Source organism: Saccopteryx leptura, chromosome 1 (assembly GCF_036850995.1).
Source record: "Saccopteryx leptura isolate mSacLep1 chromosome 1, mSacLep1_pri_phased_curated, whole genome shotgun sequence".
NCBI classification, from domain to species: Eukaryota; Metazoa; Chordata; class Mammalia; order Chiroptera; family Emballonuridae; genus Saccopteryx; species Saccopteryx leptura.
In genome coordinates this window covers 163,346,629-163,361,827 of record NC_089503.1, presented here as the reverse complement: position 1 = coordinate 163,361,827, position 15,199 = coordinate 163,346,629, and the positions used below count along the sequence as shown (strand labels likewise).

General features: G+C 58.6%; 1 protein-coding gene across 6 annotated transcripts in view; it reads right to left on the bottom strand.

Moving 5' to 3' along the window:
- Positions 1-1,226: 1,226 nt before the first annotated feature.
- KIF21B (kinesin family member 21B) overlaps positions 1,227-15,199 on the bottom strand; it is a 40,351-nt gene continuing 26,378 nt past the window's right edge. For 2 of the 6 annotated variants that reach the window (XM_066379846.1, XM_066379851.1), the window contains exons 25-35: positions 14,743-14,948; positions 14,588-14,662; positions 13,025-13,138; positions 11,432-11,470; positions 9,609-9,745; positions 9,260-9,440; positions 8,012-8,176; positions 7,653-7,770; positions 6,322-6,492; positions 5,736-5,935; positions 1,227-4,885 (exon numbers count right to left, since the gene is read on the bottom strand). In XM_066379846.1, the coding sequence (XP_066235943.1) occupies positions 4,831-4,885; positions 5,736-5,935; positions 6,322-6,492; positions 7,653-7,770; positions 8,012-8,176; positions 9,260-9,440; positions 9,609-9,745; positions 11,432-11,470; positions 13,025-13,138; positions 14,588-14,662; positions 14,743-14,948 (1,461 nt within the window). In that variant the 3' untranslated portion in view covers positions 1,227-4,830. The other 4 variants (XM_066379849.1, XM_066379852.1, XM_066379847.1 and 1 more) reach the window with 3 other exon arrangements.

Below are 15,199 nucleotides of genomic sequence, written 5' to 3'. Positions count from 1 at the left end.
GCATGTCCTAACTCAACCCCACAACACCACCTGTGTTTCCTCACTTCCTTGCACATGTTCAGCATCTCCTCTTGCTGCAAGACACTGACGGGGGATAAGGAAATAAGCAAAGTGAAACCATAAAGCCCAATAACTGCTATAGTCCTGGCTGGATGGCTTGGTGGGTTAGAGCATCATCCCAAAGTGCAGAGGTTGCTGGTTCGATCCCTGGTCAGTATGCATACAGGGACAGATCAATGTTCCTATCTCTCTCCAAAACAAATAAATTAATGAAAGTAAAATACCACTAGAAAAACGGTTTCCTGAGAGTAAGTCTGACAAGCTAGAGGTTGTGACGCAGAGTGAACGTGGCCATTGGGACCACAAGGCACCAGCAACACAGTGAATTCTGAAACCCAGCCTCAACTTCTCTGAGGGTCGTGGGATCCTGAGACATGGTGGTGACAGAAGCCAGTCCCCATGTGACAGCTGCTTGGTGCTGGAGTCACGCGTCTGTGTCTTTGGGGTGAAGAGGACACGGTCGGTTGTTTGGCATCCCACAGATGTAAGCATATTTTATGTTAAAGATAATGGGGCTGAATGTCAGAGCATAGAGTTTTAGGGCAGAAAAGGGAATATGAGTTTTCAAATACTGAATAGCCCCGACCTACAAACGGAATGAGGCCAGTGCGGAGCTGTTTCCTCGCACAAACTTTTCACGGTTGTCGTTTCCTCCTAAGTGTTGAGGGAGGGAAAGATGGTGCCTTCCAGGCCCTCAGAAGGCACTGGCCATTAGAGAAAGGGCAGGGTGCCATGGCCTGGCAGGTCTGGGTTCCCAGCCTGCCTCTGTCCTCCCCCACTGTGATCCAAGACAACCCACATCCTCTCTGAGTTATCTCATTTCAGAAAATAGCACACACACACACCCCATCACAGGGCAGGACAGCCCAATGCAAGTGAGACACTGCACCCAGCACAGAGCAGGTACCCAACAAACACTCGCCCCGCCCTTCCAGGTGTGATGCCCACCCCAGGAGGCGACACATGGGTCTGGAAGAAATGCAATACTCAACACTGCTCCAGAACCAAGCCAGCCCCACACTCCCAGCCCAGGAAGTCCTCACCAGGCCCTCTCCCTACTGTCTGCCTTGCCCACTTACCACCAACCCCTTACTCAAGAAGGGCCCTTGGTCAGGTCAGCGGCCCTCATGGACCACACCACCGCAGACAACCATCATTTGGTTTTATTTATGACAACTTCTGAGGGCACACACGCGCGCACGTGTACACACACACACACACACACACACACACACACCCAGTCTAGGGACAGAAATGTACAGTATGAGGCTTAAATAAGTTCCGTACACTATGTACAGTCGTGGGCAGAGGCTTAGACACAGGGACACCATGGGCTGGCCACAGGGCTGGGGGGAGGAGGAGCGTGAGCCCGTGAAATCTTGCAGCCCAGTGGCTAGAAAAGAGCTGGTGGGCGGGGCCAGGTCCGAATTCACTGCAGAGATCTCTGACCCTCAGTTCTTCTTCACGGAGGAGTTTTCACTAATGTGCAAGGCTCTCGGGACAGGGGTTGTGACTCCTCTGAGTACTGGGGAGGGCCAGCGGGTAGGGACTTGGACTAAGACGCCATGGAAGAAACAGGACTTTCCTTGTACAGAAGAGGGCAGAGAATGTGGGAGCCAGGAGGCGAGGGCCGGGCCCAGCTTCCGAACCTGGACCAGGAGGATGTGCCAAGCTAAGAGAACAAGCTGCAGGTAGCTTCCTGTTTGGGATGGCAAGGAGCTCGGGGGATCCAGCGCAAACTGGAGGAAGGCACTGGTACCTGTAAGGGCGGAGCCTGCACCAGAGGGGGCGGGGACAGCCTCTGACTTTCCCAGCAGCCGCTACCTGTGTCCCCACCACATTTGCCCGCGTGGGCAAGTGCCAGCCCCATCTTTCCTGCAAGCATTTTGTGCTTTTGACTGCTCTTAGTCCAGACTGCCCGGCCCAGGGGGAGGAAGAAGGTCTTCCTAGGTTGCAGATGCCGTGAGGATGGTGGGTGGGGAGACCACTCCCAGATGCACAAGTGCCCTTAAAGTGGTGGCCTCTGCCATGGCGCAATCTCCACTGGCCACTCCAGTGCTGCTGTGATGGAGTTGGCAAGTCCCGTGGAAGCAAACACTGAGCGGTGAATACTGATAACAGGGTTGGGCACTGGACGGTGCTCGGAAGGCTCATGGGCAGTGGGGTGGGGATGCCGTCCAGCCAGGGGGCTCGCCAAGCAGTTTCAAAAGTGTTCACAGAGGTCCATCCAGGAGATGGGGGCTGGGGATCTGGGCTCGTAAGGACCTGGTGTGGGCTCAGACACTGAGATGTGGGGTGTGGGATCCAGACAAGGTGCTTATTCCTGGGCCTTGGCATTCCCATGTGGCCTGGCCTGCCGTGGCCTAGCCTCACATCCTTGGAGGGGTGGGGTGCAGCAGGCAAAGAATGATGATGACCCAGAATCAGGATGAGCCAGGGCCATGCCCCAGTCTGAGCCGGGGGCTTCCTCAGCCTAACCTTACACAAAGCTGCCCTGGGAGGGCCTTCCTGGGCCTGGTGGGCACAACCCACCTGCCATTGTGCTCAAATCACATCCAATTTGTGCTTCCAACACGGAGGATGCTTGTGCAACGAGGTGATGAGGGAGGCCTGCCCCAACTCTGTACCTTGGACCTCCCTGAAGAGATGAGCAGAGACCCGAAGCCCTGGGGACACGGCTCAGAGAGGCTCCGGTGGAGTTCAAGTGTTGAGTCAGGGATGCTTGCTGGGACAGCAGAGCCCTGCTGTGAGGTAGCGGTCCGGCAGACACAGCAGAAGCACCTCATGGGCTGCAAAGTTGCTCCCCGTGCAAGACACTGGGGGGGGGGCCATAGCATAATTCCCCCAGGCTGGGGCACCCTGCCCAAGGGGGAGCAGTCTGTTGTGTTTCTATGGCGGCATGTAAACAGTCATGCAGAGGAGTCTTTCTTACAGGTTGGAGTTTTCTGTTGGAAGGGGGAGAGGGCCGGGGAGGGGAGGGCACCCCTTCCCCGATGGCTGGAAGTAGAGGGGTTTCTGGTGCGAGGAGCAGACTGTTCCAGGGGCACGCGAGGGCATGTCTGGCCTGCACACGGGCTCACGGAGGCTTTACCACCATGTCCAGGGGGCCCACCACTGGACAGCATTCTCAGTCTGTGGGCAGCTCCAAGCAGGTGGGAAGAGACCAGGCGCAGGCCCCAGTGGGTACCTTTCCCTTTCACAGCTAAGATGACCTCCCCTGCCCTGTGCTCTGAGCACGTCCCTCACTAGGCCACACCGAGAAGGCTCCCACACCCTGGCCAGACCACAGAAGTGCCAGGGCAAACACAGAGCCACCTCCAGAAGGTCCAAAGTCCTTGTCCTCTGAACAGAGCTGGGCTCCTGGTCCCGTACAGAGGCCAGGAAGCGCAGGACCAGCAAAGTGTTGTTAAAACAGTGGCCGGGCAGTGGGGTGGAGGGGCAGGGCAGCACCTCTGCTGAGGCAGGTCCTGTAAATTCAGAGCTGCCCCAACAGGGGCTCTGGACTCGCCCTGAACAGTATCCGTGGGGCCGAGTCCACAGCCCTGATGGAGAGGACGAATCCCCTTCACCACCCTCTGCAGAGGAGGCCCTTATCTGTGTTAAGGCTTGAGGATGTCTCCTGAATGAAGAACGGAGAGAAAGAGCGAGGACTCCCTACACCACTGGGGAGGACCTGGGGGGGGCTGGGGGAGGCGTCCTCACCACCAAGCCGCTTCCTAGTGGACACAGTCCTCTGAGCTGCTTCCCATATGGCCCACGTGGGACTCTGGGGAGGGGACCCTGGCCAGGGCTGGGAGTGGAGCACCCTGCTGTTGGAGGACAGTGAGCGTGAGACCCCGTGAGAAGACAGATGGCACCATCCCCAGGTGAGGCTGGTGTCAGGCTGCCAGGCGTGGACGCCGGGCCCCGGGGCGAACGGAGAAAGGCACTGAAGCGTTGCGCAGCCGAGGTCAGGGGCACTAGGGTGGTCCTGGGTGGTAACGGAGGGACTGCTTGAGCTGCAAAGTGAAAGGGGGCACTTCCCTTCTCTGCATAGTAAGAGGGGGCTGGCCCGAGGCTGGTGGCACGGGTCTCCTGTGGGATTCCTGGCCCCCAAGAGCAGAGGGACAGAACATGCAGAAGAAACTTCAAGTCAGTTTCCAGGAGGCAAGAACAAAAACTAAAAATAAATAACCGAAGGACGTCTGGCCGTCTGCCCAAAGGAATCCTTCCAGCAGCTCCCCTTGGACCCCACCGGAAGGGGACGCCAAAAATTGCTGGGGTCAACTGGGAACAGCTCTTGGTGGCCAAGGAGCTAAGGGTCAGCTGCAAGCCTCAGTTGCTTACACCTGGTTTCTGTGGTTACCTGAGGACTACGTTTTGGGCTCAGAGGCAGGTGTAGTAGTCCAGAGGCTGTGCTGCAGGTATGTGGGGAGGCTGCCCTGCCTCCCCAGCAGGGCCACCCCCAGAGCCCAGGGCTCAGAATGGGCTTGACTAACGCAGTAGGAGAAAAATGGCCAGTGTGTGGGGGGGAACAATAGAGGAAATGCCCTTCAACATCACAGCTTAAGTGTCTGCCCTACCTCTTTCTACCCCAGAGACAGGGGAAGGGCTGGGGTCAGTGTCCATTTTCGGAAGGTCAAGAGAGGGGAAGGAGAGCAGGGGAAGGGCCACAACCTTCACCCACATCCTCTGCCCCAGGGCACGCTGTCCCCACTGGCCATGGCGTCCCTTCTGTGTACTTCAGGCTGCTGGGGGTCCAAGGGTTGGGGTTGTCCTCCGACCTCAGCTCTAGGGAGGGCCCCTGGGTAACCGCCGAACGCTCCAGAACTTCACTGTCAGGTCACTGGGGAGGACAGCGAGTGGCTGGTCAGCTCAGGAAGTGGACCCAGCTGGCCGCTCCCAGCTGCCCCCGACGCCCCAAGTATGGCCATGGCCCAGGGGCAAGAGCAGCTGAGGACAAGGTGGGGGTGCTGGGCAAAGAGGGAGGCCTGTTTCCTTCTCCTGGGTTTTCTCTGCCACTGACCCCCGGCCCCTGCTGCGGCTTGGCCCCTCTCCTGGGCCCGTCCCACTGCTCATGCTTGGGAGGGGAGGCTGGGGACCAGGGCGGCTGGGAAGGGGTGTAGGAGGAGGGAAATCATCTCATACCGTGGAGAAGCAGCTCAGATCGGAGTGGAGAGAGAGGGAGAGAGAAAGAGGGGAGAGCGAGAGAGGAGACGGGGCTCAGGGCAGGGTGGTGGCACGGCCCTTTATGGCCAGGACTCGGCGAGGAAGGCAGGGGGTGAGTCCAGGGACGTAACTCCACAGCTTTACCCGGCAGTCACTGTGGGGGGAGAGAGGCGGAGAGCAGAGGAGACAGGAGCGGGGAGGGGAGACAAGGAAGGTGTTCGGAACAAGAAGGAAAACGGAGAGACCCTATGAACAGCCCCCCCCCCCATGGCATAGGGACCAGAGTGGGGTCTGGGTGTGGCTGGGCTGTGCCATGACCAGAGGTACCTGGACAGGTGTGAGGACAGCGAGGTGGGATGGCTGTGGGAGGGATTGGTGATGGTGGGCAGGTCCTACGCTGGCCTGCTGCCCTGTCCCTGGGCCCTGGCGCAGATGGTCTGCTCTGTGAGTTGTCCCCCACCACCCAGCCTACTGCCCACACAGGGAGAGGGTAGGGAGCGCGTACAGACGGCCCTGCCCGCACCCACCTGGAGGCGGTGAAGATGTGCTTGCCGTTGGTGCAGATGGCGTTGATGGGGCTGTCATGGCCCTTGATCTCGCCAATGGGCGTGAAGTTGTCCACATTCCAGACCTTGATGACGCCCGCGCGGCAGGCGCTCAGCAGCATGGGGCGGCCCGGGACGAAGGCCAGCGCGCATACCCAGTCCTTGTGTGCATTGGGAATTTGCTGTGGGAGGAGCAGGTAGGTGAGGGCTGGAGGTGGTGACTCAGGGACAGGACCTGGCACAGGCAGCCTCCCCTCTGCATCTGGTGTCCCAGGAGCCAGGGCAGCAGCCAAGCTGGGACTTTAGGGCCCAGACACGGGGACCTTCAACCGTCCCAGGCTCAGACCTAAGAGCCTGCCCTGGAGGAGCTGCCACCAGCCCTTGGAGAGGTCAGAGAAGTTAAACGTTCCAGGAGAAGGATCAAGGAGGGCTGGGTTCACAGTCAAGTCCAGGGCAAACGGGGTGGACAGAAAGGAGAGGGTGGAGGGCCGGCAGGCTGGGGGACTCTGGCCTGGGCTGGAAGAGTGCCTCACCCTGCCCCTTACCTGCTCCGCAACCTGTCCCCCACCTGGATGAGCTCCTGTTGCTCAAGGTCCCATTTCTTGATGCCGTTGTCCCGGGAGCCGCTGAACAGGATGTCTCCGTGGATGGCCAGACACTCGATGCCATCATAGTGCGGGGGCTCGAAGTTGTGGGTGGGGCCGATGGTTCCAGCCACACACTCACCCAGCTCAAACATCTGTGGGGTGGGGGCAAGCGGGAGGTAAGTGGAGGAGCCACCTGCTATAGACAGAGCCCGGTTCCCAGAGCCAGTGACCCAGTGGCCTGGCCCATGATGGCAGCAGAAGCCTGCAGGAGAGGAGCTGCCCCCGCAGGCAAGGGTTCCTGGTGGGGACCGAGGACCTGCAGCTCAGGTCTGGACGCTTCCCAGGGTCTCAGGGTCTGCGGGCCAGGGTGTGGGGAGACTGACTTTGTCAATGCAGCGGGACCCCTGAGCTCAGCATGGGCTGCTATGGAGAGAGGTGGGGTGGGGGGAATGTGCCTCCCCCTGAAATTCTTTTTACTTTTGTTTTGTTTGTATTTTTCTGAAGTAGGAAGCAGGGAGGCAGAAAGATAAGACTTCCGCATGTGCCCAACTGGGATCCATCTGGCATGCCCATCAGGGGGCGATGCTCTGCCCATCTGGGGTGTTGCTCCATTGCAACCAGAGCCATTCTAGAGCCTGAAGCAGAGGCCATGAGCCATCCTCAGCGCCCGGGCCAACTTTGCTCCAAGGGAGCCTTGGCTGCGGGAGGGGGGGGAGAGAGAGAGAGAGAGAGAGAGAGAGAGAGAGAAAGGAGGGGAAAGGGTGGAGAAGCAGATGGGCGCTTCTGTGTGCTGTGCTCGGGAATTGAACCCCGGAATCCCATATGCAGGGCCGATGCTCTACTACTGAGCCAGCCAGCCAGCCAGGGCCTCTTAATTTTTAATAAGTTGAACATAATATTCCTCATACTTTAGATAAAAACACTCATCACCCCCATTCACACACTGCTTCCCAGTGTCAGGGACACAATTGGGGAGGGGAGGCACGCAAAGCCCTGGGTGTTGTGTCTTCACATCCGTCATTGTGACGGTTGCATGGCACCCCGTTCATGAGGTGTCCCCCGTGTTCCTGTGACTGTTTACTTCACCCTGACATTTAGGGTGTTTCTCGTTTGTCACGGTTTACAAAACAATGCTGCGATCTTCACTTCCTGCACATAGCTTTTCCCTCTGTGGCGGTTTCTTCACCAAAGTCCCCAGAAGTCACCTGAGTTTTCAGGACCGCTCCCAAGGCAACAGAAGGGATGGGGGAGGGAGAGGAAAAGAAACACCAAGAATGGTCTTAGGGGCCTCAAGGCTGAGCGGCTCATGTACCTTGACATAGTGGTCCTTGGAGCCGGTCACCACCAGATCGTGCTGGCTGGCCGTCTGGGTGACTGTCAGGCACATCACAGGGCCGATGTGACCGGTCAGCTTGCCAACGGGCTGGAACCTGTGGGACGACCCAGCAGGGGCAGGAGGATCAGAGATACCTGGGGGAGGGCTGCCCTAGATGACCCTGGCCAGGGGCCTCTCTTCCCGAGACAGAGCTGCCCATTCCCTGGGGGTCTCAGAGGCCATGAGGAATGGAAACACAGCTGAGGTCCTGCTGGCCCTGGAGTGGTCACCCTGAGCTGGAACCTCTGTGCCCCCATTGGTCATACCCAGCCCCCACCCCACGCCAGCACCCAGACCTGCTGAGCTCCCAGATGCGGACGGTGTTGCCTGAGGCAGCATACAGCATGGTGCCCGAACTGCTGAGGGCGATCTGGTTTATCTGGTGCTCCCCCTGCACACTGCTGATGGTGCGGGTGGACGCAGCTGCACAGGCATCCCCTGAAATCACTTGGCCTGAGGACCTGCCCAGAATGAAGAGTGGCCAGGTCAGACACAGACCCAGTCCATCCACACAGGCCAGAAAACCAATCAAACCTCACTCTGAACACGCCTGTAACCCACTTCTTTCAAGAAACCTTCCCTGACTGACAAGCAGGAGCAGCCACTGCTCCAGGTCCAAGGAGCATGGGACCCATGGGGGAGCTCCACGCCACCCCAGCAGAAGACAAGCCCCGGCCCTGATCTCCATCTGAGCAGCCTGAGCTGTGGCGTGGAGAGACTGTAAGAGCCATGACACTGAGTTGGAAGCTGGGTCTTGTGGAAATTGAACCACTCTGACCCTCAGTTTCGTCCTCTGTCCAAAAGGGCAATAACACCCAATCTGCTTGCTCTGTGTTTGTTTATTTTATATTCTAAAGACTATTTCTAAAGAGCAGTTTTGGGTTCAAAGCAAAATCAAGCAGAATGTACAGAAAGCTGACATACACCCCCACTATCAACGTCCCCCACCAGATGGCACATTTTGTACAAATGGTGAACCGAGAGCCCACAGTTCACATCAGGGCCACTCTTGTGGCTGCAGCCTCTCTGGGTCAGGACAAATGTGTAGTGACAGGTGCTCTTCATTCCAGTGTTACACAGAGGATTCTCACTGCCCTAAAAATCCTGCTCACTCTTTTTAAAGAACCAAATGAAATAACAGGCCGTAGCTTATGACACAGACATAGAAGGACTTTGGCTAAGAACAGCGTCGTGTGGCCTCCCTGGGCCCTGCCTGCATCCCTTCCCTTGGCTGTCAGGCTCAGGAATCGGGACCATGTTAGTGGTCCCATTTATGCAACAGGTGGCCAGCACAGTAGAGGCGGCCATCTGCTGGTCTCACCCTACTCTTCCAGCTCCTCTACTGAACTCAAGCATGGCTCAGAGATGGGGCTCAAGGTCTGGGGTGAAGGTGTGGCCAGCCAGGCCAAAGGCTCCACCAAACTGCTGCCCCAGACACTATCCCTAGCCCAGGGGTGTCACTCTGTTCTTCAGAGCCACGCCAAAGGAATGGGGCCACTAGGCTGGACATCAGCGGGCAGCCCACCACTATGAGGAGCACTTACGTGAGGGTCCGAATGCACTTGGCAGAGTCCCGGATGTCCCACACCTTGATGTAGGAGGTGGACACGGAGAACACGAGCCCCGAGTGGCTGCAGTACTTGATGGACACCACGTTGTTGGGGTGGCCTTTCAGAGCCCCTATCTCCTGCCCCGTGACCAAGTTCCACATCTTACAGCTGCGGTCTGGGACAGGAGTGGGGACAGGAGTCAGCACCAGGGACAGCGAATCCCGGGCTGGGGGCTGGAATCCAGGTCCCAGAGATGGGTTGGAACTTTGGACCAGGCTTGCCCAAGCAAGGATGGGAGGGAGATGCTGATCCTACCTGGCTGGTCTGGATTCCTTCCACCCACCTTTGGACCCTGTGAAGAGCAGCTCGTCCGTGGCGTCCAGGCAGAGGATGGGCTTGGTGTGGCCCTCGGCCATGGAGACACACTGCAGTGGGGCTGTCCGCCCACCCTTGGCTCCACCAACCGGTGTGATGATACCCCTTTCCAGGACAGAGGAAGAAAGGGCACCTGTTAGCCAGGGACTGTGTGCCAGGCCAAGAGGGGGTCAGGGCAGCGGCGGGACCTGGGCCTGATGAAGGAGAATCCAACAATGCCAGCCCATGCCAGCAAGTCTGAGAGCCAGGGAGAGGCTGCACAGGCAAAGGGGTACACAGTCAGCTATCGGTCCCCATGCTGAGCACTCCCGAGGAGCAAGCCCTGTTTAGGGACAGCCCTGCCCACGGGGGGGGGGGGGTTCCCACTCGACGCCTGCCTGGCCGGGTCCCAAGAGATAAAGACACCCAGGCCCCAGTTAGGCAGGTGGAGGCCTAGGGGCTGCAATGCCCAGGCACCCCATGACCTCCCCACGCTGCTTCAGGTAACTCGGGCAAGGTGAGGGGTGCAGGGGGAGGGTGCTCAAGTTGTCACCCCATCCTGTGCCATCCCAGCATATCTACTTGCCAGTGACTGTCTGAGGGGCTGGCATCTCCCATACAGAGGGCCTCATGCATACCCTCATCCCTGGCCCCTTGGACCAGCATGGTCAGAACTGTGACTGTCATGTACAAAGGGCCAAATCCCCTTAGAGACCCTGAGCTCAGCTCTGGGTGGAGGAGGTCTGGGCCCTTGGAGGGAACTGCAATAGCACCTCCTCATCCCCATGTCCTGACACCAGCCTACTGCAGACTCTGGGGACAAAGGCTTTTTCTCAGGGAGAGTGTCTTTGGCACGAGGCCCCAGCTGGGTTGTACGCAGATCTGAGAACACATTCTAGCTCTTTTCCAAAGAGAATGCTGTCCCTGACAAGGACGCTGTGGCCGAGGGCACAAGGAAATAATCGCTGTCCCACCTGCAGGCTTCTCACGGCCCCAGGGACTCAGTCAGACCCACCCGAGGACACAATCACACAGGGCCAGTTGCCATTCACGGGTCACTGACACAGAAACAGCCCCCCACGTGCCCCCAGCTCCCTGCTCCCAACCCTGGTCTTGGCCCAGCTGTGTGGCCGGAAAGGAGCCCAAGATGGCTGTGGGCAGCCAGCACAAAGGCTGGCTCTCCCTCCATGGGAGAGGCTGGGGGTTGACTGGCATCCTGTGGGGGTAACGCCGTGGCCCCTGAAGGATGGTTTGCAGGATGGCCAATGCCCACGGTGAGGGGCATGCTGGGAGTGCAAGTGGTAGGTAGTTCTCAGCCCAGCTGTGCCCTCTGCTCAGCCCACGAGGTCCTGGGCTGCATTCCTTGTGTGGGGTGCTGTGCTGGGTTAATTAGGGGACAAGGTCTTTGTGCCAGGAGATGTGGGTGGGGGACAGAGCTGAGGTCTGAGTGTGCACGCACTGGCATCAACTGAGCAAGTTAGAAGGACCCTGAGCACAGCCGTCGACGCACCTCGCAGAGCTCAGCCCAGCCCCCACCAACCTCAGGCTCCATGCTCAGCAGCCCCCCACCCCGGAGACACAGGTAGAAGAGGACAGCGCCCCTCCCTAAGCCCCCAGCTCCAGCCCGCGGTGCAGTCTGAGGCCAGGCAGCCACCCTGAAAGGAAGAAGAGGTGAGGGAAGGGTCTGGGGGCTGTGGAAAGGAGGGGTTGCATGCTGAGGACAGGGTGTGCAGGCGGGAGGGGCTGAGAAGAGAGAGAGAGGAGAGAGAGAGAAAGAAAGCACTGGGGACAGACGCGGACATCTGTGTGTACCTCAGGACCTCCGACAAAGAGGAGTCGCTGTCATCAGACCTGGGGAGGGCAGAAAATTAGCTGGATTAGGGGAGGGCGGAGAACACACAGGGCACAGAGGTGGCAGCGGAGGTCAGAGGCCGGTTATTCTCTTCGAGGGGAGCGGAGAGAGGCAGAGGGATGAGGCGCTGAGGGACAGCAGGGCAGGAGGTGGGGACGGGTGGGCCTGGGAGCTGGGGATGCCCCTGGGCTGACCGGGTGGGACAACTCAGAGGGGTCCGAGGGTGATGCGGGAGCATCAGCCCCACACTCTGCAAAGACCGCTCCTGGGCTATTGGCTGGTCCCAAGCCCTGCGGCTGCCCCATCGCAAGAGCTGGGGGCACTCACTCCACCCGGCAATGCTGGAACCTGCCTGCTCCTCTTGCAGCCCTGGGAGCCGGCTGCTTCCAGTGAGTCACTGCTTCCAGTGAGTCCTCAGGGACTGAATGGCTTATGTACAGGGCCCACTGTCCCCAGAGAGCCCATGGGGACATGCCTAGGAGCTGGGTGTGCCATGTTGCATGAGCCCCAAGACCTAGACCCCTGGACAGGACTGTGGTCTGGACGACCATCAGGCTGGGACGGTGAGACCCACCTCTCAGCTTCCTAAAAAGGGACCAGCAAACTGTAAAGGCATGGGGCACCCTGGTTGGCTTGGGCCAGGCTCAGAGTGCCCACTCTACAACGGGCACCTGAGTCAAGGTGGCCTTGGAGAAGGAGCATATTTGACCCAGGAAGGGGCATTTCTGTGTGGAGGGCTGATGTTAGGTACCCACTGTGAGGACTGGTACTTTCTAGCCTGGAGGACAGCACCATCCCTCCCTCCCCCAGGAGAGGGAACCTTCTAGGGCCCATGTGAGTTGGAGAGGTCAGGGCAGGGATACGGGCACAAAAAGGAGCTCATGGATAGGTTCCCCTTCCCCCAGGCAGAGTCCCCCTATTAGGGGCACATGCCAGCATGAGCCACAGCCCCCCGGCCTCAACCCAGCTCTGGCACTTTTTAGGTGAATGCCCCTGGGCCTCCCTAAGCCTCGTTTCCTCCTCTGTAAGAGAGGGAAGGCAATCCTCACGGCTGACTTATGGTGCAGGTGAAATCACATGTGTGAGAGCAGGTGTCCCATGGGACTGCTGTGAATACCCCCCACACCAGCTGCACAGAACGGGTGAGTGGCCCAGCCACCGAAGGTAGCAGGGGTCTCTTTTGGCTGGGACAGAGCATGGGGAACTGTCTGAGCGTTTGTGGTGGGGAGCAGGCTGCGTGAAGCTGGAGGAAGGAGCCTCAGAGAATCCAGGGATCAGCCAAGGAGGGTTCCAGGGCAGTTCTGGGGAGGGCCCTGGGGTGCCTGAGTGTCCCAGCCTGTCCCTGTGGCTTTCTGCTTATTCTTTCCTGAGGTCCTAGCTCACTTGGGGCATAGAAGGGTCTACGGCCAGGAAAGGAAGGGCAGAGAAGCCAGGACAAGAGCCAGAATAGAATGGCCGGGGTCTGCCCAACTGCCCTGTGCCCTGCCCACATCCACAACCAGTCCACAGGCTCCCTTCCGCTCAAAGAGCATCCCCGGCCACCCGGCTCTTACTTGTCCAGTGCTGACCCTTGGCTCTGATTGCTGGTGAGACGGGAGAAGACGTTGCGATCGTTGCGTGGCCGGGTGGGAGGCGATGGGGGGGGCGTGAATCCTACGTCTGTGGACCTGGGGAGTGGGGACAGAGAGCGGCGTCTGTTACTGACCACACCCCAGGCCAGAGCCCAGCCTTGGGAGCTCTTCTTAAACAGTTCGTCCTCACGCACACACGGGTCCTGTGCTTGGACATTTGCCTACTCATTAAAAGGCATTAGTAATCCCCAAAAGAACACCAGTACGGCTTTTGTAGTCCCTGGCAGACATAAGGACAGCAGTCAAATATTATCTGAGTCCCTAGGGAGTGACCAGGAAAGGTCGACCAGGTCACCCTCTGCCTGTGGCTTCTGTGTGGTCTACTTGGTGCTATGTGTTTGCATGTCTGTGAGTTCTGTTTAAAGTGGCCACCACTGTGGAACTGGGGTGCCGTCTGGTCCTCCTGACTCCTGGGCGTGAGGGGGCTGTGACGGGCCTCATGGAGAAAATTCGTGAGCCAGGAAAGCTCCCTTCAGGCATTGACTGTAGGGTGAGGTCGGTGTTAGGGAATCAAGGGTGTGTGTTAACAAGCGTCTTTACACAGAAACACACAGGAAATGAGGTTAGGTACCGACTGGCTGACAAACCTCCCCAGGAGCAACGATGGCTCAGTGTTGCTAATTCAGAGTTTGTGACAGAACTCCTGTGACTGACAAGAATCAACTGCACGGCCCTATCCAACACTCTAGACACCCCTCTTTGGAGTGTCATCATGAGTTCGGCCTCAGTCCCTTAGGCTGCAATTTGTTCTCACCGTTCACAGGGAAGTGATGAGTGTAAACCCCAAACATAGATATCCTTGCCACCCCCCACCCATGGCCACTGTGCAAGACCCTGCTGTGACCCCTGCCCAGGCTCTGGCCATGAGGGAGGGCTGGAGCTTGAGTAATTCCTCCCCCTAGCCCCTCCAAGGCTGGTGACGAGGGACATCCTGAGCCCCTTGCCCATCTGCTCCTCAGCTTGCAGGCTGGGAAGGCCACCCAACGTGTCTGCAATTCCGTGCATGGGCCAGCTGATCCCCAGAGGCACCGGATGTTTTCAGAAGCTCCACAGGGCCAGGCCCATGAGAGATTTCTCCACGTCCTGCAATCTTATCTCTGGGTTGTCTTTGAATTTCTAAACTCTCCCATGACAAGAGCATAAAAGGGGCTAAGTCTACCAAGGACTGTGGTCATGCAAAGGGCCCACAGGATATCTGGGCAGTGCCCATCCAAGCCAGCAAAACCCACTAACACTGAGCGTATACCCTCCGATGATTTTGGCCAGGGACTTGGCCACCAGTCTTAGGTGATCATGGAAGTTACACATCCTGAGCCCGCAGCAGACAGGGTATGGAAGTGACCGTGGGGGCAGATGAGTGATAGTCTAGCCCAGACTGAAAAAAGTGCACACAGTGACCTACAGAGTGGACATCATGACCACTCACACCGCCAAGGCCTAGATGGGCAGTACATATCTGGTGCGGGGTCTGAAAGGTGCTCTCACCTGGTGGGCTGCCCTCGGTCGTACGACTTTCTTCGTGTCAGAGGGGACGTGTCGGCACCTCGGGACTGCCGGGGGCTGGAATAGAAAGGTCCAGGGAGGCACAGACTGGCTGGCTCCCTGCCCACCCTGGCTGGCCACTGGGCTGCCCTCCTTACAAGGTGCTCCCTCTGGTAGGCAGGCTGACAGTGCGCGAAACCTTGTCCCGGTAGTAGGCGTCTCGGACAGAGAAGCCGACCCCATCCTCTGTGATCTCCACCAGCGAGGCCAGGGACTTGGTGATGTTCTTGGTGGAGATGTCCAGCGGGGGCCCCAGGCACTCGGCAGACACAGCCTTTATCTGGGCGGACAGCTTGGGCTCACCCTACAAAGGAAACACCAGGTGGACCAACTTCCTGCATGGCATGACACGTGACCCGGGAGTCGTGGAGGGTGGGGGTGGGTGGGATGGTGCAGCCTGGGCCTGAGGTAGAGAAACCCATGGAAGAGCCCATCAGACCTCACCCAGAGACTATCTCTCAAGTTTTCTGGAAAATTCCAAGCAACAGCAATGGATTTTTTGCCCTTGATAGGACAGTGCACACAGCACAGCACACCCAGACTCGCCTCTGTGCG